General features: G+C 37.2%; 1 protein-coding gene across 4 annotated transcripts in view; it reads right to left on the bottom strand.

Annotated features, from left to right (window-relative positions):
* The window catches only part of Itgb6 (integrin subunit beta 6), a 158,206-nt gene that overhangs the window by 81,838 nt on the left and 54,285 nt on the right, over positions 1-22,083 (bottom strand). For 3 of the 4 annotated variants that reach the window (XM_023713778.1, XM_023713779.1, XM_004629890.3), the window contains exons 1-5: positions 13,455-13,644; positions 13,272-13,347; positions 12,485-12,564; positions 9,344-9,548; positions 8,254-8,500 (exon numbers count right to left, since the gene is read on the bottom strand). In XM_023713778.1, coding sequence (XP_023569546.1) covers positions 8,254-8,500; positions 9,344-9,548; positions 12,485-12,564; positions 13,272-13,332 — 593 coding nt within the window. In that variant the 5' untranslated portion in view covers positions 13,333-13,347; positions 13,455-13,644. Of the gene's footprint in view, positions 1-8,253; positions 8,501-9,343; positions 9,549-12,484; positions 12,565-13,271; positions 13,348-13,454; positions 13,645-17,837; positions 17,979-22,083 lie in introns of those variants that run through there. The other variant, XM_023713777.1, reaches the window with a different exon arrangement.

Raw genomic sequence — 22,083 nt, 5'->3', positions numbered from 1 at the left:
GTTGCAGGGGGGCCGGGGAGATAGCTCAATAGAATAAGCACTTGCTTGGCAAGTGCAAGTTAACATCTTTTTTTAAAAGTGGGGTTGGAAATGACTTGCATTTTCTTTTTCTTTGTCTTTCACATGGACTTCTTAACTTCATAGTAAGAAATTACATGCCTGGCTAATCATAAATACAGAAAATGTATTTATTATAATAAAAGACATATTACCATTATTTCCTCTCAAAACAGTTCCTTTCACTTTGAACACACATTCCATTATTCTTGGTAATATGTCCTTTACTGTAGCTAAGAAGTTTTCTAAAATTTAAACATTAACTATTTTGTGATCACCCCTTTATCAAACATAAACTCTTATATGTTTATATATCTCTATGTGGAATCAATTTAGCATTTCATGGTTCAGTTTCCTCAAAACCATAATGAATTCCTTACTGTCTGTGTCAACTTCAAAAGAAAACAATACAACACAGCATATATAAAGTGATGTTAAAGAAAAATCTTTCAAAATGTTTGATGGAGGGAGATAATTTATATTTTGTGCTATTAAATATTTTTAAATGCATATTACAACTCATATGTAAATATAAAAATGAAACAAGACATGAATTTTGTGCTGTACATGAAATAACAGCAAGGGAAATGTTTCAAAAAATGTAAGCCACTTTTAGCAGTCCTGCAGGATAAGATAAATTTTTAGTGATTTTCTATCAATGAAAATAGAGAAAGCCACTCCAGAAAGCATCAGAGATTAGATTTTAAAGGATAGGTTTCGTTTTGTGGTATAGGGGGTTGAATATAGGACTTTCTGTATGTTATACAAGTATTCTACCACTGAGTTACATCTCCAACCCCAAAGGGGTTAATACTTTTTTTTTTTTCAGTGTATTTTAGTACAGGGTCTACAGGGTCTCACTACACAGATCAGACTCATAGTGATCCTTCTGTTTTCAGCCTCTCAAGTGCTGGGATTACAGGTGCTTGCATCTCAGTGTACCTGGGGTGGGTGCAGAGGGGGAGCATGCACACACCAGGGATTGAAACTCGGTCCCTGTTCCTGCCTAAGCAGGCGCTTTAATCCACTGAGCTATCTGCCCGGCCTGGGTTGATACTTTTAAAGTGTAGTACTCAGATCTAGGAGATCCCCAAAACATTCCAGAGGGCTTTTAAGATCCTGCTATTGCTCACAGTAACACAAAGACACCATTGGCTTTTCTATTGCATGGACACTCACACTGATGGGGAAGCAGAAGTGAGTCACTTCCTGGCTTCTCAGCCTTTACTAAGACAGCAACACTGAACTGTGATGCGGTCCTTACACCTTTTACAAGCAAGTGCTCTGTATGATAATAAAAGTAAATTCCAGTTTCACTTCATTGTCCTGATAAAGCAGTAACAGTCATTAATTGCATTATATATGTATCTTTGAATATGTAGCATTCTCTTAATGCATAGGAAGTACATGTTAAGCATCTCTGCTGCATGTAAGTACAATGCTCATTGGGGAAAGCACACACGTGACTGAGCTAAACTGACCCTCTTCCCGGGCAACACTATTTTTATGGGAAAGCATGATTGACAGCCAAACTATTATTCCAGCCTGTGTGCTTGGCAGTTGTATTCTTAAAAATAAAGTGAGACTGTCATATTGAGGAAAATGCCTGCCAGTATTTGTTGTCAGTGGCAAAGTTCAAGGTAACTAGATAATTATAGTTTAGGAAAGTATTCATTTGCCACCCATGAGAATAACAATAGCAATATTCCCAAATTCTGTCCCATCACTTCTTTCCAGTGGATCTTGGTGAAATTGATGGTAATTTTTTGATGTTGTATCATTAAATCTGGAAGACTGGCATAACTCAGCCAATATTTTTCAAGTAACCAAATCATACTGTTGCAAAATTATTCATTGTTTAAAGAATAAAAATCCAAGATAGATGGATAGATTTTAATACAAGCAAATATAAATGTTTATAGGTATTATTTTATATTCAACATCAAAATTTTCATTTGTTGTCTAGTGTGAATGTAATATCAAAGAAGAATGACCATGGTCACTGGGAAACAGTGACTTTTACTGCTACATATCCATGTGAGATTTGGCTTTCTTCATAAAATTCTACCAAAAAATTATTGGAATAGATTAAACACAGATCCAGACACAAAATCCAGTTGTCTTCTCTTGACCCAGATGTTTAACAGTTTAGTAAAAATATAAAATAGTATCACTCTGTTTTAGAACAAAAAATTGCTATTTTTTTTGTTCTTAGAAGTGCTTATTTTTAATACATGTTACAGTAACAATTACATGTTATAATTATTAAATTATTGACAAATAATTATTTTTCTTTAGTTTCACTTTTCCATAGGGTGATGATCAATAATGTACAACTAAGGCTCTTTGGTGGATTTACATTTTAAGTGCATGAAAGTCCTGAAATCTAAGTTTGGTGGTCAAAATAATGAGAGATAAAAAAGTATTAATGAGAGGAAGAAAACTAATGGTTGTTTTGAATATCTGTTATGTTCTCAGCGCATTCTATTCTTAATTGATAAATTAATGCTATTATCCCATTTATAGGTGAAAAGATTTAACTTGATCCAAAGATTAACTTCACCTTGGTGCATATCATGTAAAGGGTGATACTTGGACAGAAGAACTGAGAAATCTAGGGAAGTAAAGGGAAAGTGAAATGTGCAGCAATAAAAGGATTTTTTATTTATAACTTTAAAACATGATTTTTTTAAACTTTCTATTTACAACTTGAATTTTCCCAGGAAGAATAAAAGAAATACCTTTTAAAAACAGGGAAAATTGAGTTTTTCAAGACACCAAGTACATAAAGTCTTCCTGGATCTCTGCTCGCTGTATCCTGTGCCTCTGGTCTCCCCCTAGCCCTACCCACAGCTGTCAATGGTACTGGCTGCTTGTTCTAAACCCACTGAGGTCAGGCCCAGTGCCAAAGACATTTTTCTACTCATGATCTCTATTAGTTCTGACAGCCATTTCACTGTGATCAGTATTGTGATTCCCAAATTACAGAACAGAAAATCAGAAGATCTGAGAGATGAAATAATTCACCTAAGGTAGTATTAGTACTGAATGGATGAAGGCAGGCTCAGGCTGACCATGTGATATGATGCACCTGCTCTGGCCTCTGTAAGATCTTCAGCTCCTCCAGCAGTGCATGAAGGTCTTTTCCTCAGATACTCCCATACCTGGCACAATACTTGGTGCTTATTTGGAGCTCAATAAATTTTTGTTGGACACATGTGTGCATGAATGAAATATATATAAATTAGAGCTAAGTAGCCAAACTGATTTGATTTTTCTAGACCCCTCATTAAGAAAGGATCTCCTTGTTAATTTAAGGTGTTGGGCTGCCAATTCAGCTGAGCCATCCAACCTTGTAAATTTCAATTGTTTCCCCTCTGCGAAGACCCCAGACTCATTGCTTCAGATGGTCATTAGCACACTTTATGCTGCTACCTCTTGTCTGATCTGTGACAGAAAGAATGGTTTTAAATATATTGCAAAGAGAGAGCTAGTATTTTATAATCCTTGGTGGAATTGTCCCACTAGACTCTGCTGAAGCTTGTTGCAGGGAAAAGAATTAAAAAAGAATTAATCTGGGAAAGAATTAAATACAAATTTTACATACATACAATATTCTCTGATTTAAAAAAAAATGCCAGAAAGCATCATAACTGCTTTATATTAGGCATTAAGAAGTTGCTAGCACTGACCCTAATAATTAATAATGATGATCATCCCTACTACTTATTATTCAGAATTTTGAGAGTGCAATTCATTATCACTCTCTACAAATCTGTGTGTGCAGTGTTGCAGGAACTTTTCATTGCTGCATAAGGTCCGTCTTTTTATGCCTTAGCAATTCTATTTTGCAGAAAAGAGTATGCTTCCTTTGCAGCCGGCTGTGGTCATATGCAAGTCTAAGGTGTTGAATAAAATTTCTGGAAAAACTCATTTGGAAAAATAAAACACAACGTCCATTCATAATAAAGCAGAACAAAATAAAACAACTTTACTAAAAAAGGAATAGAAGGGAATTTCCTTGACCTGATAAAGACCAAACAACAGTAGACAACAACATACTTAAAGGTGAAAGCTTCCCCTAATAGCATTATTATGACAAATTTGTCCTCTCTCATCAATGTAAAACTTCACAGTTGACACTGACCAGCACAAGTCAAGAAAAAGAGAAAAGAGGCATATATATTGTAGAAGTTATCGGTAGATGACATGATCATATACAAAGAGATCCTAAGGAATCTATGAAGTTACACTAGAATTACTGTAAGGAAAAAATTTATTTAGGCTGCAAATTATGCAAAATCAATTGCTTTTCTATAAATTATCAGAAAATCACTGGAAAATGCAATTGTAAATATGTCCCTAGGCATAAATAAAATAAAAGATGTGCAAGATTCACTCTGAAAACTGCTCAGAGAAACTAAGGTCTAAAGAAGTGAAGATATATGTCCTGTGAAATGCTTGGAAGACTTGAGCATTCAGTATGTTTAAGATGTTCATTCTTCAAACTGATCTATGGCTTCAATACAATCTTGGTCAAAATCTTAGCATATTTCTTGAACAAATGATTCTAATATTTATATGCAAATATGAAAGAGCTATGACAGCCAAGACAAAAGAATAATACAGTTGGAGGACTTACACTCCTCATCTCAAAACTTTCTGTGAAAGTACAGTAAGATAGGTAAGGCATTAGTATTATATGGGTGTAGTAAATGAGTGGATTAATTAAAGAGAATAGTGCCCAGAATTAGGCTTACTTGTATGCAGTTAACTGCTCTTTAACAAAGACATCAGGGCAATTTGGTGTGGAAAGTCTTGCTTAACAGCTAGAATGAATAGTTAACTGTATGGAAACAAAAGTAAATGAAACTAGACTTTTATTCTCATTCCAAATTTAAAAACTCAGAGGGTTTGCTGCTTATCTCAGTTGTTTAAGCACCTGCTGGGGCAAACCCAGTCAGGTGCAGGGGGCCGTGGTTGAATCCCCAGCTCCACATGCTGCATCACACCTGCCATTAAGGCAGCCTGAAAATCCTTCTCAAATTTAAAAACCCATTGATAATCATAAGCCAAAATTTAAGAGCTTGAACTACACAGCTCCTAAGGAAAACATAAGAAAAATCTTTGTTCCCTCAGAGTTGGCAAAGATTTCTTAGAAAGAAATGCACCAACCATAAAGTTAAGACTTGATAGATTGGGATTCATCAAAATTAAAACTTTTGGTTCACTAGAGACAAATTGCTAGACAAATTCCAAAAACTTGGAGAAAATATTTACAAAACATGTATTTGACAAATAACTTGTTTGCAGAATATATAAAGAACTCTTACAATGCAAGATTAAGAAAACGATCTAAGTTTTTAAAGGAGATAAAGGAGTTTAAAAGATACTTCATATAACAAGAAATAAGAATGATGTATAAACACAAAAAAAGATACTAAACATCAGTCAACACCAGTTAAGAGGAAGACCCAATACTATTATGGGGTACTGGACTCTTTTAGAATATTGTGCTGAGTTTACGCACCTATAATATGCAAATAACGGAACTTAACAAAAAAGGGGATACAGATGAATGTCCATTTTGTATCTGTGTATTCAAAGTGGTTGGGATAGATATATAGTTACATTCTGTTAATGTATAGAGTGATTTGTTCTAATGGTGCTTGTAAATAGGATATCAAGTCCGCATCTTGTACAGCAATTAACCACTAAGAAGAATGTATGCAGTGTGTTAATTATTGAAACTGTCCTACCGATTTGATTTGAAACTGTCTCATTGCTATTTGTTTATCAACAAAACTATGGCAAAAAAATAATAAATCCTGTATTCTTCTGGAGAGATTAATTTTATTTTTGTATTACACTGATATGAAATTTCTTCGCACTTACTTTTTTGTCTATAGGAATAAAGACAAATACATAGTCTCTAACTTCAAAAAAAATCAGTCAACATTAAGGAAGTGCTGAGGAAAGCTAGAGTAAGATAGCATTACAGACCTATCAAAATGGCTAAAATTATAAAGGCTTAATTCTTTCAGTGAGCCCAAAATAATTAAGTGAGTTTAGTTCTGCTAACTCTAAGATTTAGTATGAATGTGATTGGGAATTTCCTCAGATTGCTGATGGATATGTAAAATGGCAAATTTGCATTGGAAAACAGTTTGATTTTTTTCACCTCAAAACTAAAATCATACAATGAATGCAACACTTTTAATCTATTTATCCATGTAAGAAAAACAAAAACATATTCTTACCAAGATACATATGCAAGTGATCATGGCAGCATTTTTCATGAAAGCCCAAAAATGGAAATGCCACGAAAGCAGTCAATGAGTAAGCAACATGCAGTAAATCCTTAAGTGGGCTATTTATTAAAACAGAGAAGGACCAAACTTCTGAACTGCACAAAATTATGACTGAATCTTAAAAGCATTATGTTGAGTAAAATACACTGTATGATTTCATTTACGTAAAATCTAAGAATAGGCAAAACCAATCTATAGAAATCAGAAAGCACTTCCCTCTGAGGAAGTAGAATTGACTTGCTGGGGCAGGGGAAAGTTTCTATGCATTACATCTTGGGTGTTAATTACACTAGTAGGTTCATTATCAAAAGCCATCAGTCAGTCAGTCTAGGAGCAGAGGGTATCTATTTTCTTTTCTTTTTTTCTTTTTTTTTTTTTTTTTGAAACAGAGTCTCACTATGTAGTATGGCAAGCCTTGAACTCGTTTATATATCCCAGGCTGGCCTTGACCTCTTGGTGAGCCTCCTGCCTCAGCCTCCTGACTGCTGAGATTACAGGCAAGTACCACCATGCCCAATCAAGGAGAGTACATTTATTTATTTGCCCCCTTTGCCCTGTTATCTTGGTGCCTGGAATGAGAAAATCATGATTAGTGCTCTCAGTAGCCTTTCCGGACTGTGAATATAAAATCAAAGTAGTGAGGATGGTGGACAAAAAGTAGAAAGTGTTCAGATTCTTGCTATCTGTAGAGCTGCCGTACAAGCTCCAAGCTGCCTTTCATTGGAATTCCTTTGTGCGAAAGATTAAAAAAAAATTCTTCTTTTAAAGCCACAATCTCTAGTACTTTCAACCAAACATAATTCTTAAGAGTTATGATCACTGATAAATTCCTTTTATGGTTAAATTATTTTGGCTCTGTTAGATTACAGGTAAGAACTAGACTGAAGTATTTTTAAGTAATATACTGAAACCTATTTATCTTTTATAGAGATGGATGCCTTCAGTGTAAGAAAGTATTAAAAGTTAATATACATTTGGAAAATCATTTTGTTTGTCCTAGATGTCATAGCAAAGAGCTTGGTTTGGGGCAAATCCAGGTCTTGCTACAAATCACTGATTACTCATGAGGCCATGGGCAAATTACTAACCTCTCAGAGACACTGTTACTTTCTCTAGCATAGGGCTGGTGAAACCTGCTTTAAGCTGCTGTCATTACAGAGATTGAATGAGATCATGTATATAAAGCCTGCACCGCAGGGTCTGGCACAGAGCAAATGCAGTTCTTTTTCACCATAAGGCTATTAAATAACTTGTTTTCCAACATGTCACTGGTGGTACAGGTGAGCCATCATAGAGTTATTTGCCCTTGACCATCATCTGCATAATCCATGGTCTTAATAACTAACTACAGCATGTTCTAATGGAATCATTGCCTCATTTCCTATGGAATTTAACAGCAGTGCTGGCTGCAAAGGCCTTCTCCAAGCAATGAATGAAACCCTCATTTCCCAAAGTGTGGCAGAGAAATACACAAAAATGACTTTGATCAGAGTGGTTAGAGCGGAGGAAGACTGAGAAAATGTACATCACTGTCAAGTAGCTTGAGAAAGTGGTGGTCATTGAGAATCAAAGTCTGTGAGGGGCTTGGGTGAGAACAACTGAATAGAACCTCCAGAAAGGCTCCATCCTGCTGCTTGCAGAACACAAAATTTAGTTTGCCTATAGGAGAAGCAAAGGTGCAAGGACTCAAGGCTAGCATGGTGCAGCTAAGATGAGCTCACCTGGGCTGCAAACAACCTGAGCCTTGAGAAACCCATTGAGATGCAAGCAGACATCATGGAAATGCAGGGGAGTCACCCAGCTCCTGGCAAATGCTGCTCAGGGTTGGCGGTGGGGTGTCCCACAGACATCCATGCACAGTTATGCCAGAGCATCACTCACTCACCTGCAAGGATTGGCAATTTCCTCTGGTGTTGTTTTCATGAAAGGGGAGACTGGTTTTTCCACAAAAGAGCCGAAGCCCAGTCGAAAGTTGCTAGTTAATTTAGACATCTCCTTGGAAAGCAGGGAGCCCAGCTCTTTGATTGTGTTGAGGTCATCGTCCATGGAGGCAGAGAGGTCCATGAGGTAATACAAGTCCACTGGATAATCCTCAGTCTGGCGGACGCGCACATGCAGCGTCTGCTCACTGCCTGCAAAGCCGTGCAAGAGAAGCGAATCCATGAAAATGTAAGATTTATTTGCAACTAGCTGATCTCTGGGCCAGCTGCTAATGCAGTTTTTTTTTTCTTTTCTTTTGCTCTCATTTTTTTCTTCCTTCCTTCCCTTCTCTTCCCCCTCCCCCACTTCTCTATTTCCTGTCTCCGTCTCCTTCTTTCCTCTCTCTCCCTCTGTCTTTTGACAAGATTTTGTTCTGTTGCTTTCGCTGCTTGCATTCTTGACTGTCCTGAGTCAGCCTCCCGAGTAGCTGGGATTATAGCTTCATACCCATAAGCCTAACTCTGTTGTTTCATTTCAATTACCATTTACCAAAGATACATAACAGTTTGATGAACTACTGGTAGAGTATAGAAATGAATAAGCCCATGAAAATCTTTCAGCAGGGAGTTTAGTAGTACTAAAGTAGGCATAATTTAGGATATATTATATCTCCTTGGGAGAATTAGCATCCATTTAGATGAAAGATAAACCCAATTTTGTGTGTGTGATTTTAGAAAAGGTGAACCAAACAAAGAAGGGAGCTTAAATTTGCATTTCAACCCTTGAAGAAATGTGCGGTAAGCCTGAGTGGCACCTGAGTAATTCACATGGTGATGGCTAGAGAACACTTCTATACCAACACATTTGGAGTGCAAGTGATCAACATGAATGAGGAAAGGTGCTAGCAGCTCTCTAGAGAATGGAAACTCTGAGTCCTTGTAATTAGTGACATGCGATCTGCTGGACTATATATTAATGGAATAGTAGTATTACACCACATGTCGTGTATTTATTTACAAGACTGCTCTTTCTTCTGTTAAGAAATCATACCATACCTGGTCTCAATTTAAGAATCAAGCTTTGAGGTGCAATCTGAACAATGTCAGAGCTATTCTTCTGTCTGCCTATACTGAGAGGCTTATTTCTGAGTATTTCCACTTGGGAGACAGGGTTTTCAATGAAGGTTAATTGGCATCCTTTGGTTAAAAGATTTGCTGGGGTGTCACACCTCTCGCTCACGCCAGATGGGTGAGTAAAATTCTAAAACAGAATAAAAAGAGAAAAAAGACAAATCTGCATTTCTTTAGAATAGGCCAGTAATTAAACTTTTAAACATGCTTTGCTAGTTAAGCAGCTTGCCCTCCTAAGTATGCTATACCCTCACATGACAGACAGTGATTGTAGGTCTAAAGGTAAGTTATAGCTGAACACCAGACAATTCTGTCAGTAAAGTTCTGAGTAAAACTGGAGTATCCTTTAATTATATTTAATTGAATTCCTGTAGCATTTTTTTTTTAAGTCAAGGTCTTGCTCTACAGTTCAAGCTGCCCTTGAATTCTCTAGGAAGCGCAGACTGGCCTTGAACTCTAGTTATCCTCCTGTCTCAGTCTTCAGAGTGCTAGGATTACAGGCATACACCATCACACCTGGTTTAGCAGTTTTTATTTTTAAAAACTTATACTTTTTAAAAACTTATCTCGTGTCATGATAGATTCTTAAAATAGTTGAATTCATAGAGTTGACATTATTCTGTGAGACTATTTGTTAGGGATGACCTATTAGTTCCTGGAATCCTAGGACTGTCCAAGCTTTATAATGTGTCTAGTACCAAATCCACTGACAAAGAAAGACTTTTATGTAGGTTCCTAAAAGACCAGGATTATGATATCTCCCCGACTGGCACTCTTTATGAATTTTTATTTATTGGTGGGTTACATTACACTAAAATCAACCTCTTGGGGGCTTTAAGCATAGTGTCTTAAAATGGTCTAGTTGAAGGCCTTTTAGAACTTTCCAAGATTTGAAGATGAAGAAGGAAAGTGAAAGAGAAGATGGTTTGAAAGCCCGCGTTCTGTGCGGGACCCCGGCGTTTCTTAGCCCCAGGTAGATCCCGCTGTGTGGCCCGGCAGGGACATGGAGCGTTTCCCGGCACAGATGCTGCCGCTCTGATTCTGCAGCACTCAGAGCAGAGAGATGGATCCATTGTTCTCCCTCACACGCCAGACCTGGGGCTGGGCTGGTTCTGGAGGGGTTTGGAGATGGATCTAGAGGCGAACCCCTGTCTCCTCAGGCCCGTAACTGTTCTGGAGCTGAGCTTGAGGGCGGCTGCTTCAAGCTTAGCAAGAACATTTACATTCTTTTCCTTGCCCTTTAGAAGTCTGAGCCTCTCTGGCTTTTTTTTTTTTTTTTTTTTTAACTAGGAAAGCGACATTTCTTCTGAAATGTACTTTTAAGGGTACATTTTGCTGTTTTTCAGTCAGGCCTAAGCCGTTCGAAGCTCTCACCCAGGCATAGCAAACGTTAACTTCCTGTGATTCAGCAAAGGCAAAGCGCAGCAGAAGGCTTCACAAGGCTCAACAAAAAGGAGGTGCTGTCAGGCATGGCCACCGCCCTTGCCAAAAGTCAGGACCTGGCATTAACCATGGAACCTATTTTCTATCTGCCCTAATTAGAAGCAGAACTTGCCTATTACTCCGCCTACCTCAACCAATACATTGATGACGACTTCTACTAGAGTTCTATGGAATGACTTTGAAAATAATACGACCATTGGATCTGACAATCCTTTTCATTGCCAAAAATTATCCATAAGTTAAGCTGTCAGTAGCACCATGGGGGGCTCTTTTAAGTTAATACCAAAGACTATGCTTAAATAAAAATGTTAGACTGATTTGTTACTTAAGTTTCTGGTGCAAAACATGGGAATCAGTCCTTTTCTATATTCTTAATCTTGCTTTATTTTTCTTTTCCTTTTTATTTTATTGATCTACCCTATCCTATCCTATCCTATCCTATCCTATCCTATCCTATCCTATCCTATCCTATCCATCATCCACCTATTTTGCAGTTATTTATTTATTTGGTACTAGGAATTGAACCCAGGACCTTGCTCTTGCCAGGGAGGCACTGTGCTGCTAAGCTTTATCCCCAGCTCTATTTTTTAGTCCTTGAGATCATACCTAGGACTTCACACATGGTAAGCAAGCCCCGAGGTACTAAGCTTCATTTCCAGCTCCTCTTAATCCTATTTTTATACATAGGCTCAGAAATGTGTGCCACTTGGATTTTGTTTGTGACCCATCAGTCACAGCAGTAGTGGGGCAGTGAGCAAGTTTGTGTTTCCTTCTCAAGTTTGAGGCCTCATGGATTCGCACGGAATTTGGTGTTCAACAGTAACAGCCGGATTCTGAGTTCTGTGTCTTTTTTTGCTTTCCATTGGACATGCTACTTGGTTTTGGCTGAATTTTGTGCTGCAGCATTTGATCTGAATTTAGATTCTCTTTGTGACATTCAATGGATAGAGACTTGTTCTAAAAACTTAGGAATTTGTCATATTCTTTTATTACCATGAATCATTTATAGTTTTCTTTATAGAGTCGCAGGATATGCGAGGACTTAGATCACTTGTTATATGTTCCCCAATCACCTTTATACTAATTTTCATAGTTTTCCATTGGACCAAGGGCTTTGTCACTGATGCAGTACAGTCACTAAGCTTATGAAAATGAAAAAAAAAATTAAAATGGGACGATATCTGAACAGTAATGTTTCCTCCAAACTTAGAACACTTCTTATAAACCTATCTGTGATTCACAGGAAATCTTATTTCCCAGTAGAATATGACTACAGTATATTTAAATTTAGAAAATGTCATCCGATGATTTTGACTATTCCAAAAGCCTCAATATTTCATAGTAACTCCTTAAAATGGGTTTAAAATAAAAGGAAAACTCAGGCTAAATAAAAGACACTGAGTTAAGTATTTTTTAAAGAATAATTTGACATCCATTCTTTCTATAAACTGCATTTAAAAGTAATCACATGCATTTCACTTCGAACCACTAATACTTACGCTTTTCTTTATTGATATATTTTATTCTTATAATCCCACTGAAAGGACACTATCAGAACTGTCACTGAAAATACAAAGTAACTACAAACAGCTTTTAAAAACATGTTGAGTTCATTTGCTTTACCTCCTGCGAGCACCAGGCACACTGAGGTCCCACGAGCAGGCAGTCACCACAGGTCTCCGCACCTGCCATGGCACAGCTACCTACATTCAAACCCAGCAAGAGGCAAGGGGTTAAGGTCACTGCCGTCCATTCCATTTAAGAGACCTGCGCCTCTCAGATTACTTGAACAAAACAACATCAACGCTGATTCCTGTTCAGCCCTCAGAAAGTTAGCAATTCTCACAAAAATTGGTATTTTATATCTATCACAAGGCAAATGTGTGTGCCTTGTAAGCCAGAAACGATTCATCTCTTTTCTCTTAAAATTTGAAAGTATCTGACTGCTCACAAGCCCAGGGTTGACTAGCCTATTCAACATCCGCCACTTTTATTCAAAAAAAACATTTGCAGCCATTGAACTTGCTACTCTGATATGTGTAGTGTTTCTGTTTTGGTAATAAATCCTTTTCCTCTCCTAAGATTATTATTCTTAAGTGGTAAATCTTTGTTATGGAATGAAAAAAGTTCCTAAAACAACTGTCACAGTAGCATTAAGAAGCCCTATTATTCAGTAACGTTGTTTAATTAAAATGCCTGTGCAACCTTGTATTTTCTGTATCTTGAGTCTTAAACATTCACCGTGGGAACAGCTCAATGTTTACCTGTAGTTTGTTAAAGTTTTTACCCAGTGGCAAAGGTGCTATCACACAGATCATATAAAATATGACTCCAGGTCTAGCTTCTGAACTAAATGACAGGTTTGTCAAGCACACTGTGAAAACAATCCATTCGAGAACTTAGAGCTTACCTTGGACGCGATCAGCCCTTCCTAGAAACAGAAAGAAGAAGCAGAGCAGCTCAATCCCCATTCGTTCCACTTCTCGCTGTGCAGACAGATTAAAAAATGAATTACCTTCCATGTTACAAGACCAAAGTTGGATATCATTAAATTCTTTGTCTCTTGAAGTGTAAAATTTTAAATACTACTTACACTGCTTTGAAAAAGAAACTCGAGATGTAAATTAAAAAGTTTTCATTAAGACTAAAGTGAAGACAGAGGCTACCTGGACAGGTAAAGAAGAAAAGCTGTGCTTAAAAGCAACTTCAACATGATTTACTTCCTTGTTCTCCTTATAAGGAAGGCAGGTGTACGATAACCAAGAAGGTGGGGAAATCTCATTCAGTAGAAATTTTGTGCTCTATTGGTCTCTCTGCAGCCTACAGAAAGTTAATATATTTAGTTAAATATTAATCAAAGAAGTGTCAAAAGAGCAGTTGGAACACAATTGTTTCTGTAATAATTTTAATTTAATGTCAACAGTAAAAAATGTGATATAAAATACAAGCTTTACATTCTACATAAAGAGGATTGTAAAAAGAAGATCACTAAATATCTGAAATTTGTATATCCAAAGTTAAGTCCTCTGCAGAGAATTGAAAAGATCTTTGAAAAATAAAAATTAGGATTTTGCAGTCAAATTGGGAGTTGGACTAGGGAATTAAAAAAACCCTATTATTTTTCAATGCTTCTACTATTACATTGAAGTCTATTGCTGGGCAGTTGAGCCTGTTGAATTTTATCATTATTTCAAAGGGTACCTAGCCTTCATCCAATTTGATCTGTTCCTTTAAAAATTTGTCCTGTGGCAAATTGGAGTCTCCAAAAAACAAAATAAAATAAAATTAAAATAAAATAAAATAAAATAAACTATTATTTTTCAAACAGAATGAAGATATTTTTCCTGAAATACAGAATTCTTACCTTAAAGGTTAAATTAAAAATAAGTACAGTGCATTAAAGTCATTATATGTCAAAAGAAAATAATCTGAAAATAACAGCAACAATAAGTCCAACATTCTGAACTCCTCAGAATGCTAAATTCATGGAGTAGTTTATATTTTCTCCCCAACAGGTCCAGGGAGGTATCTTGGGATTCGTAGAAATTGTATACATGGAAGAATCAAATACTTTGACATCCTAAAGTCTCCACCCCAGACAGGCTTCTTTGAAGTGGGGCTTATGTCCTAGGAGATTATCTTTCAAAGGCATGTTTCTGGGCAGTCATGTGAAATCTGTGACAAGCAGCAAATTTAAACTTTGAGATTTTTCTAGAATCTCTATGTCCAATTTTGAACTCTAAAACCTAGAAGAATTCTGCAGTGAGAAGACATAATTATTAGAGTTAGGTGAAATATCTTTGGGGAAAAATGCAGCTATATAAAATCAGTTGACTTAGCTTGGAGAAGAAAGATTAAGACATAAATTTCAGTGTTCCTAATATTTCTCCAATTTTAGAATACAGTATTGGCTGTTACTCATTTATTGATTTAACAAAATATTCATTAAAGCATTTACTTTGTGCTAAACATACATTCATTTTAATTAGCACAACAATTTTACATATTTTTGGTTTATAATGTAACATTTCAATACAAATATACAATGGGAAATAATTAGGTCAGGATAATTGACATATCTATAATCTTGGAAATATATCATTTCTTTGTGTTAGGAACCCTGACAGCCTTCTCTATTGGATATTCTAAAATATCCAATTCATTGTTGTCAACCGTGGTCATCCTGTGTGCTCTGGCACATCAGAAGCCTTCACCCCTTATCAGCTGTGCTTCTGCCCATTCACCATTCTCTTTCAAGCCCTTCCCCCTCACACCCTTCTCACACTCTGGGGACCACTGAATTCTCTACTTTGAGATCAACTCCTTAACTTCCACACATAGGTGTTTGTCTTCTGTGCGTTACCTACTTCACTTAATGTAATATCCTCCAGTTACATCATGTTGTTGCAAAACACAGAATTTTATTGATTTTTATGGCTGCATAACATTCTATTGTACATATGCAATACCTCCTTTCCCTTTTCCATTTACCTGTCAGTGGCCAGCTAGACTGATTTCTTATCTTGCGTATTGTGAACAGTGCTGCAATAAATATATCAGTGAAGATGCCTCTTTGACATAAGTTTTTCAATTCCTTTGGCTATTATATCCAGTAGTGTTATTGCTAGAACATAAGGCTGTTTTATTTTCATTGTTTTTAGGAGCCTCTATATTGTTTTCCATAATGCCAAACATCGTTTTTCTGTATATTTCTAACAATTGTTTTGGTACATGTTTTCTGTTCATAATGATTACGTTCACTGTGGGGCAGTTGGTCATGTATATAATACATCTTAATTCTTATTCTTTTGTTTCCTTCTCTCCCCATCCTTCTCTATTTTTTCTAACCCTTGTTCCCTTTCCTATTTGCAAAATCTCTATTTCTATCTTTCCTTCAATTCTCTCTGTCATTGTATTATAGTTTTAACTCCTTCAGGAAGATATCTATGGGGGGCTAGTGGGTCAAATGGATTTTTTATTTTTAGTTTTTTAAGAATTTCCATGTGGGGCTGGGGATATAGCTCAGTGGAATAAGCATCTGTCTGACAAGTACAAGGTCCTGATTTCAATCCCTGGTACTGCAAAAATCTCTGTATGTATCTACATAGTTGTTGAACTAGTTCAATTCCCATAAATGATAGAGAAGGGTTTCTTTTTCTCTGAAGTTTCATCAACATTTGTTATTATTTGAGTTTTTGATGATAGTCATTCTTTCTAGAGTAAGAGATTATCTCAGTGTTATTTTAATTTGCATATCTCTAACTACCAAAGATGCTGAACATTTCTTTCATGTATTTACTGGCCATTTATATTTCTTTAAAAGGTCTGCTCATTTCACTTGTTCATGTTTTGGTTGGTGTTTTATTTAGGGGGAGTTACATTTTAAGTTATTTATATATTCTAGATAGTAGTCCTTTGCCTAAGTAACAACTGGCAAATATTTTTTTCCGTTCCGAGGTTGTCTCTTCACTCTGTTTACTATTTCCTTTGCTGTGCAGAAGACTTTTAATTTGACATGATCCCATTTGCTGATCCTCAGGATAAGTGCTTGCCTATGCTAATGTCTTCAGTTTTACCTATATGTTCCATTACAAGTGTTTCTGACTTCACATTAGGTATTTGATTGATTTTGATTTTAGTTTTAGTATATGGTGAAGTGGGTCTAGGCCCAGTTTTCTGCATGTGGCTATCCAATTTTCCCAGCATCATTTATGAAAGAAATATCTTTTTTCAACTATATTTTTTGCCCCCTTTGATAAGGATCAAGTAGCTGAATATGACTTGAGTTGTTTCTCCTTCCTCTATTCTGTTCCATTCATTCATATGTTTGTTTTTTTGCCAATGTCATGCTGTTTTATTACTGTAGCTTTGTAATATAATTTCAAATCTGAGATTATGATGACTCCTGCTTTGCTAGAGTTACCCAGAATCGCTTCTACTACTCGGTGTCTTTTCTGTCTCCATATTACTTTTTTTATTGTTTTCTCTACCCCTGTGAGGAATGCTGTGATCTCTTTGATTAGGATTTCATTAAATCTATATATTACTTTTGGAAGTATAGCCATTTTAACTATATTGGTTCTGCTCATCCAGGAATAAGGGGTATGTTTCCATTTTCTGATGACTTCTTTGATTTCTTCTTTCAGAGTGATGTAACTTTTTTGTTATTCACTTCTTTTTTTAGGTTAATTCTGAAGTGTGTGATTTTTCTTGATGGTATTATAAATGGAATTGTTCTCCTAATATCTTTTTCAATGAGTTCATTATTGGCATATAGGAATGCTGTAGAGTTTTTATGTTGATTTTGTATCCTCCCACATTCTTGGATTTGGTCATAAATTATAGCAGACTTTTGGTGGAATTTTGGGGGACTTGTAGGTAGAAGATTGTGTAATTTGTAAATAAGACTTTAACTGCTTTTTTCATATATATATATATATATATATATATATATATTTACCTTTTATTTCTTTCTCTTGCCTGATTGCTCTGGCTAATGTTCAATGACTTTGTGGAACAAGAGTGATAAAAGTGGGCATCTTTGTCTTGCTTCTGATTTTAGAGGAAAGATTTTATTTTTTCCCATTTAGTGTGATATTGGCATTAGATTGGTCATAAATTACTTTTATCAAATTGAGATAAGGTCTTTACATGCCTACTTTCCTTAAGGTTTTAATAAAAAAATAATCTTGGATTTTGTCTGACTTTTTCTGCATCTATCAAAGAAATCATGTGTTTCTGTTTATATGATGAATTACATTTATTGATTTATGTATTTTGAATCATCCTTACATCCTTAGTCCAAAGCCTATTTACTTGGTCATGATATGATGGTTTGTTTTATTCTATTCATCACTATCTTGTTGAGGAGTTTTTATGTTTACTAGAAAGATTGGCCTATAATTCTTTTGGTTGGGCTCTTGTCTAGTTTTGAATCAACACAATGCTAGCTTCCAGGAATGGGAATACATCTTACCTTTAGATTTTATTAAAGAGTCCAAACATTATTCTTGAAGCAAAGTTTGATTCATGCAGCATATATTCTAAGCTGTAGAGTAGTGAAGGAAGACAGACTTCTAAAACCAGGCAATGCTCAGGGTTATGAAAAATAATAAATCTGTGTGAAAAGAGAGGTAATATATATATATGTTATTTAAGATAGTCAATGAAGGTATCCCAGATCAACTGATACATGGCAGAGCCCTAGGTGACTTGAGCAATATTACAAAGGTCCTGAAGAAGCCTCATTATAAGCATTTTTATAAGCAAATGGAATACAAAAAAGGAGAGGGTAGGGGGTCAGATTGGAGAGAGATATTCAAGATGTGTAGTTTTAAACTTGAATTTTACTCTAAATAGGTGGGAACATCACTGGAAGGTTAAAATCAGAGGAATAATACCATTTAATTTATATTTTAAAAGCAAAGGAATCCCCTTGTTGCTGTGAAAATTAGGGAGCCAGTTTGGAAAATATATGGGGCAAGACAGTAGTACATGATTGTTGAGGGCAGAACAAGAGTGGTTGGGACTAGGAAGTTGCTGATGTATGGGCAGAGATGTGGTCAGACTCAGAATATATACTGAAAACAAATTGTGCTTGTGGTTTGGATGGATACAAGAGAGAAAAGCTTTCGTCCTGAGGAACCAAGTGAATGCTATTCTTCATGGAGAGGGGGCAGACTGAAGAAAAAGCAAGCAAGTTTCACTGGGGAGATGAGAATCCAGAACATGGTAAGTTCAGGATCTTAGAAAATAACAAATAATGGAGCCTCAAAGGTGCCTACAAATTGAACTCTGGAAATGGGGGCAATGCCAAAACATACACTGAAAATTGAGGTAATCAGCATGGATTGCAAGCTATAAGACTGATAGTATTCAAAGACTTAAGACTAAATGAAGGGCTAGCAAGATAGCTCAGCGGCCTAAGCACTTGCTTAGGCAAGTACAGGGATTGGGGTTCGATCCCTAGCCACACATACTGCACCAGCCTCTGCATACACACATAAAAAAGAAAAGGAAAGGAAGAAAAAGAACGCTAAAAAAGACAAAATGAAACCCCAAAGAAATGAGTACAAATAGCCAGGTCCTCTGAGGACTGTGCATTAGGCTTGTCAATATCTGGAGGTTTAGAGAAGCATGCAATGCATGCAGCTCCAGCAAGAATATACCACATTGTTAAAAAGAGCCCTGTCTTCGTTGGAGAATAATTCTCCAGGTATCTTTCACATTTCTGCACCAGTTGTAAGCAAGAGGCACTGGCTGCCTTTGTTCTGGACTATCTTTAGGGGGGTGTTTTGTAAAGTGAACAACGTATGAAGACAGAGATAGTGTACTCTTTCCTAGGGCCAATGGAAAATTGCTTACAGCGCTGCGAGATAGAAATCATGTTTCTCTCCAGATTAAGAGGCGGACTTGCTTACAGCTTAGCAAGTTAGAGATAATGTCACCCTCCAGAGCAAAGAGAAGGCATGCTTACTACTCCTTACAGAAAGGCTTAGGTCCCTTAAACTCTGGATTCTTTTCTTGTGACACAGTCCACTACATATGCCGGCATCTCCTTTCCCCTTTTTATCATCCTATGAGAATTGGGGTTGGGGAACTGGTAAAAGAAAGTCCTGATACTCTGGACACTGCTATTTTTGTGAATTTTAAAGTCTTTTATCCCTGACTCAAGTATTTCTTTTCTGTATTAGTATATCCATGAAAGTAATTTGTTAGCTTAAAAGTAATAAAAATTCAGGCCCTTCATTGTTTTTGGCAGCTTTGTACCTAAAACGCACCTCTTTCTGCAAGTGGAACATGCAACTTTTAAACCTCACTTTAGAAGACAAGAACATTGCACCTCACAGAATTGCTGCAAGTGCCTCGGACTACCTCTGTTACCCTGAGTTCCAGGGGTTTACCCGGGTCTGAGCTCTGTGTGCCCACAGACTTCCCTGGCAGCTACCACTGGGCTCTTTGGATGAACCTATCACCAGGATGCCCACATAGTTCTCCATATGCCCATTGCCTAGAAACTTCTCTGGGATCCTAGCTGCCACCAAAAATCTCTTCTTCCTAAAAGACAGTTATACTACCTCTTGCAGCCTGTTTTGCAGTTAGGAGAACCCCAGTGACTAGCTCTTGCCAATAGAATAGGAGAGGGAGTGGTGTATACTATCTCATGCCCTTCTGCCAGCTGGATGCAGCTGTAATGGGACCTTGGGAGAACTTTCAAAGCCCAAGTTGGACTATGAAATTGAGAACCTGTGAAATTGAATGTGGTCTTTAAATTGAGTGCCTTGTGCTCCTCTACTTAAAAACTTCCATCCTAGTTCCAAAAAGTCATAACTGCACTGATGTATTTATTTTTGGTTGCCAGTTGCAGCCCTTGTGATATTCATCCCCTCCCTGGCCTCCAGGTCAGGCAGCGCTTCCCACCCCCTGCAGTCCCTGGTCCTCCTCTCATTCCTCTCACTATGCTGCCTCAGCTCACTCACTGTCCAGGGCTCAGCAGAGACATTAGTGTCTGTCACAAGAAATTGCCCATCTTTCAAGTCCTCCCTTCCTGTGGACAATCTTCAGAATATCCTTTTTACTGTGAAGTTGTCTAAATAGTTGTCTGTCACCTTCAGTAGACTGAATTCTCTTAAGGCATTCATTAAATCAACAAACATTAATTGGATTCTTGCTCTGCAGCAGGCAGGGACTGTGTCTTAGTTATCCTTCTGTTCCCAGCAAGCAGCACAATGCCTGGCACTTTGTAAGAAGTGAGTTAATATTTATGGAGTGGATGGGTGACTTTTATGTCTACTGTTGCACCTACTACAATGGGTAATGAGTAAAATAGATACTTAGTGGATATTAAGTAAGTAGACAAGCAAATGAATAAATGACTAGGATGTCACAGAGTACAGGTAGGACAGGGAAACGTGTCTCTTATTTGGGTTGTGGTGAAAACTGCTGAAAAGCTTAGAGTGCAGTGCAGGGAAAAGCAGAGGGGTGATTTTAAGCAAACATTTGAAGTAGAATAACAGATAACGCATGGCTTCCACTTTGCTGTCATGTGTGCACTGCTCTGGCTAATTTGTGGTTATAGGGCACAGGGACAACAGGTCTTGCTTCCTGGAGGTGCAGTGCTTGATGCCTTCTCCTGGGAAGCGCCCTGTCTGCACCACTGTGGAGGAGGCGGTCTTGCTTGGTCCTGCTTGGCCAAGGACAGCTGCTACATGAGCTGCCAGCACACTTAAACTGTCCTGAGTTGGAACCATGACCAGATTATTCTCCTGCACTGCTGCCCACAGTGGTCTTCCTTGTTCTTGTGGATAAGTTCTAAGAGCCCAATGGATACTTGAAAAATTCTGAACAGTACTGAACCCTCCATACATGTTTCTTTCCCTACACACATACACAAATTTAATGCCTTTTCTGTCTTAACTAAGCACTTTTTACACACTGTGCCTTTAACTTTTGCAGTTTGAGATGTGACAGCAAAACTAGCACAAATGTCCTTTTCTTTCTTTATAATTTCACTAGTAGATGATTTGTTCTTAGCATTAGATCTTAGCAACTTCAGTATACTTTTCTTTTGGGATTAATTTGAAAACTTTCATCTTTTCACTAAAAGGAAGCCCTTCACAACTTCTCTTTGGCATATCCCAATTGCCAGTATCGCTTCCCTGGGACTGAGAGAGTACTTTTCAGTGAAATAAAAGTAACTTGAAAAGAAGCTCTGTGGTGCTGCAATAGTTGATCTGATAACTGGGAGGTGCCAAGTGGGTAGTAGGTGGGCAGCAGATATAACATGGACATACAGACAAAGGGATAATTCATGTTCTAGGGAGGAAGAAACAGGAGTGGACAAGATTTCATTGTACTGTTCCCCCGAGTGGTACCCAACTGAAAATTTATAGGTTATGTCTAGAATTTTCTATTTAATATTTTTTATTCCAGATGATTATACATAACTGAGACTACAGAAAACCAAACTATGCATAAAGAGGTGCTACTGTATGTAGAATATGAACCAGAAAAGAGATAAGAGTTTGATAATGGGAGGTGAAGATGGCAAGAGAAAAAGAGAGGGAGAGAAAGAGAGGAGAGAGAGGAAAGAGGAGAAAGGAGAGAGGAGAGAGGACAGGAAAGAGAGAAGAGAGAGGAGAAGAGAGAAGAGAAGAGAGGAGAAAGGAGAGAGGAGAGAAGAGAGGAGAGGTGAGAAGAGAAGAGAGGAGAGGTGAAGAGAG

The sequence above is a fragment of the Octodon degus genome, unplaced genomic scaffold (assembly GCF_000260255.1).
Source record: "Octodon degus isolate 3935 unplaced genomic scaffold, OctDeg1.0 scaffold00032, whole genome shotgun sequence".
Lineage (NCBI taxonomy): Eukaryota > Metazoa > Chordata > Mammalia > Rodentia > Octodontidae > Octodon > Octodon degus.
Note: the sequence above shows the minus strand (reverse complement) of the source record. Positions and strands in the feature narration are given on the sequence as shown.